Here is a 2,262-nt window from a genome sequence, read left to right on the forward strand (position 1 = left end):
AGGGTTGACTTATGGAGGCATGGACGAATGAACAGAAGGAAGGAGGGAGACGTAGATAGAAGGCAGGAAGGATGGACAGAGGACGGCTGGGGAGAGCCTCCCTCCAAGATGAAGCATGACTCCAATGAGACTGTCATGTCAAAAGAAGAACAAGAATAGTGTATCACTTCATCTTAGCCACTTTTATTGCACAATTAAACATATCTTGCTGAAGATGCCCCCAAGGAACATAATACATGAGGACAGAAAGCATCTTGAGTAGGAAAGAGCCCAATGATGTGGCAAAGCAGCTCTCCTCCGTGCCATTATGCCAGAAAACAAGACCATTCCCTTGTCTGTACAGGAGGCCTTCACTGGAACCACTAGGAGGCTGGCACTTCTGATGAGTGGCATAAGCAGATGGTGGGTGACAGTGTAGAAAGGAAAGGATTCTAGCTAAGTCATAATGAGCTGTGCACAGGGCTTTCTCGATTTCTCTATGGCTTTTGGTCATTGCTTTGCAGGAACTGGTGAGCTGAAGCTAACTCAGTGGTCAGCAGGCTTGCTGGCCGTGGACTGGGGGGCTGCAGCCTCACGGGTGATAGGGCTGGCTGGTTTGATCTCAGAGGGCTGGCAGGGAGTCTCGTCTGAGACCTCTGTCTTGCAGGGTGTTGAGTCAGCACAGTCAGGTTGGCTGGAAGTCGACTTTTTGCAATCAGGCTTAGAGTTGTCAGAATCGGTGCAAGGCTGGCGGGAACAGACAGGGCGGTAGGAGTAAGAAGCCAGGCACGTGGGACGGCGCAGGATGGAATAGCAGGAGCGGTAGCAGGCAGGGCGGTAAGTGATGGAAGTCACATATGGCTGCCTGAAGGTGATGGGTCCAGAGCAGATGGGGCGGCAGATAGGGCGGCAGGAAAGTGGACTGCAAGGCTGCCTGCTGGAACTGGGTATGTAGAAGGTCCGAGGAGGACAAGCTGGTTGGCAGATGGCAGATGCAGAGGACCCTGGACGGCAGCAGAGTGGTTGGCAGGAGGTAGATGGGCAGGAGACAGGCTCGCAGCTGACAGAACGGCATCGTTTGACTATGTAGCAGGAAGGTTGGCATGGGCTGGGCACACACACCGATGGTAGGCAAGGACTGGGCTCAGAGCAGACAGGTTGGCAAATACTGGAGACACAACATGAGGAGTCTGGGCAGCTGCTAGAAACACATGGTGGCTCACAAGGACTCTGAACACAGCAGACAGGACGGAGACAAACAGGCTCACACAGCAGAGTCATACAGGCAGCTGGCTGACAAGCAGCAGACTCTGAGCAAGGTGGCTCACAGGGACTGGAGTCACAGCAGACTGGCTGGCAGCTGCTGGCAGCAGAGCAGACAGATGGGCAGCAGCTAGGTGTCGGGCACACTGGCTGGCAGCAAGCAGGCTCACAGACCACAGGCTCACAGACCATTGTTTGACAGGAAGCAGGCATGGTACAGACAGCTGAGCAACAGCTGGGTTCACAGATCACTGGCTGGCAGGGTGCAGGCAAGCAGAGGACTGGCTGGCAGGATGTTGTCTCACAACACACAGGCTGGCAGCTGCTCATGGAACAAGAAGGCTGGCACATGGTGGCTTCACAGCACACAGGTTGAGCACAGGTGCTCACGGAGCAGGAGGGCTCACAGATGGTGGCCTCACAGCACACAGGTTGACAGCAACTGCCCGCAGAGCATGAAGGCTCACAAACAGTGGCCTCACAGCACACAGGTTGAGCACAGCTGCTCACAGAACAAGAAGGTTCACAAATGGTGGCCTCACAGCATACCGGCTGGCAGCAACTGCTCACGGAACACGAAGGCTGACAGCATTGTGAGCCACAGCCAGATGATCCACAGCTGTCCTCACACGTCACCAGCTGCCACGTCTGGCTCCGGCAGGAGCTGGGTAGGCAGATGGGTCCTCCACAGCTCACCTCAGTAGAGCAGAGAGAGATGGCTGGCAGGGAGGGGCATTTCCTAGAACAGCAGCAGCCAGACATGGTAGAAGTACCTCTGCTTCTAGTGAGTGCTGGGAGGTAGCTGCCTGAGTGTGACATCTCTCTAAGGCCCAGTCCCTTTTATAGTCCCTCACGGTGCATGTTGTTCGGAGGCCCTCTGCATCTTTTCCTCATTGTTGTTTGGGCCCTGTTTCTGGAGGAACATCTTATTATGCCAACATTTGTTGACCTAGACGTTGTTTGTCTGCCCATAAAGAAGATGTTTATTTACTGGCTTGCTAAATATGGGATCCTAGAAGC

The 2,262-nt window shown here is 54.3% G+C and overlaps 1 protein-coding gene across 1 annotated transcript; it reads right to left on the reverse strand.

The window, feature by feature from the left end:
- Window positions 1-319: 319 nt before the first annotated feature.
- On the reverse strand, window positions 320-2,045 carry LOC127216122 (keratin-associated protein 16-1). The gene has a single exon (XM_051176674.1). It carries the CDS (start codon window positions 2,002-2,004, stop codon window positions 526-528), a length of 1,479 nt encoding a protein of 492 aa, XP_051032631.1. The 5' UTR covers window positions 2,005-2,045; the 3' UTR covers window positions 320-525.
- Window positions 2,046-2,262: the final 217 nt, after the last annotated feature.

The sequence above is a fragment of the Phodopus roborovskii genome, unplaced genomic scaffold (assembly GCF_943737965.1).
Source record: "Phodopus roborovskii unplaced genomic scaffold, PHOROB, whole genome shotgun sequence".
NCBI classification, from domain to species: domain Eukaryota; kingdom Metazoa; phylum Chordata; class Mammalia; order Rodentia; family Cricetidae; genus Phodopus; species Phodopus roborovskii.

Bases quoted from the DNA above. Each gene is read 5' to 3' on its own strand.
- LOC127216122 (XM_051176674.1), bottom strand. From the start codon at position 2,004: ATGTCTGGCTGCTGCTGTTCTAGGAAATGCCCCTCCCTGCCAGCCATC.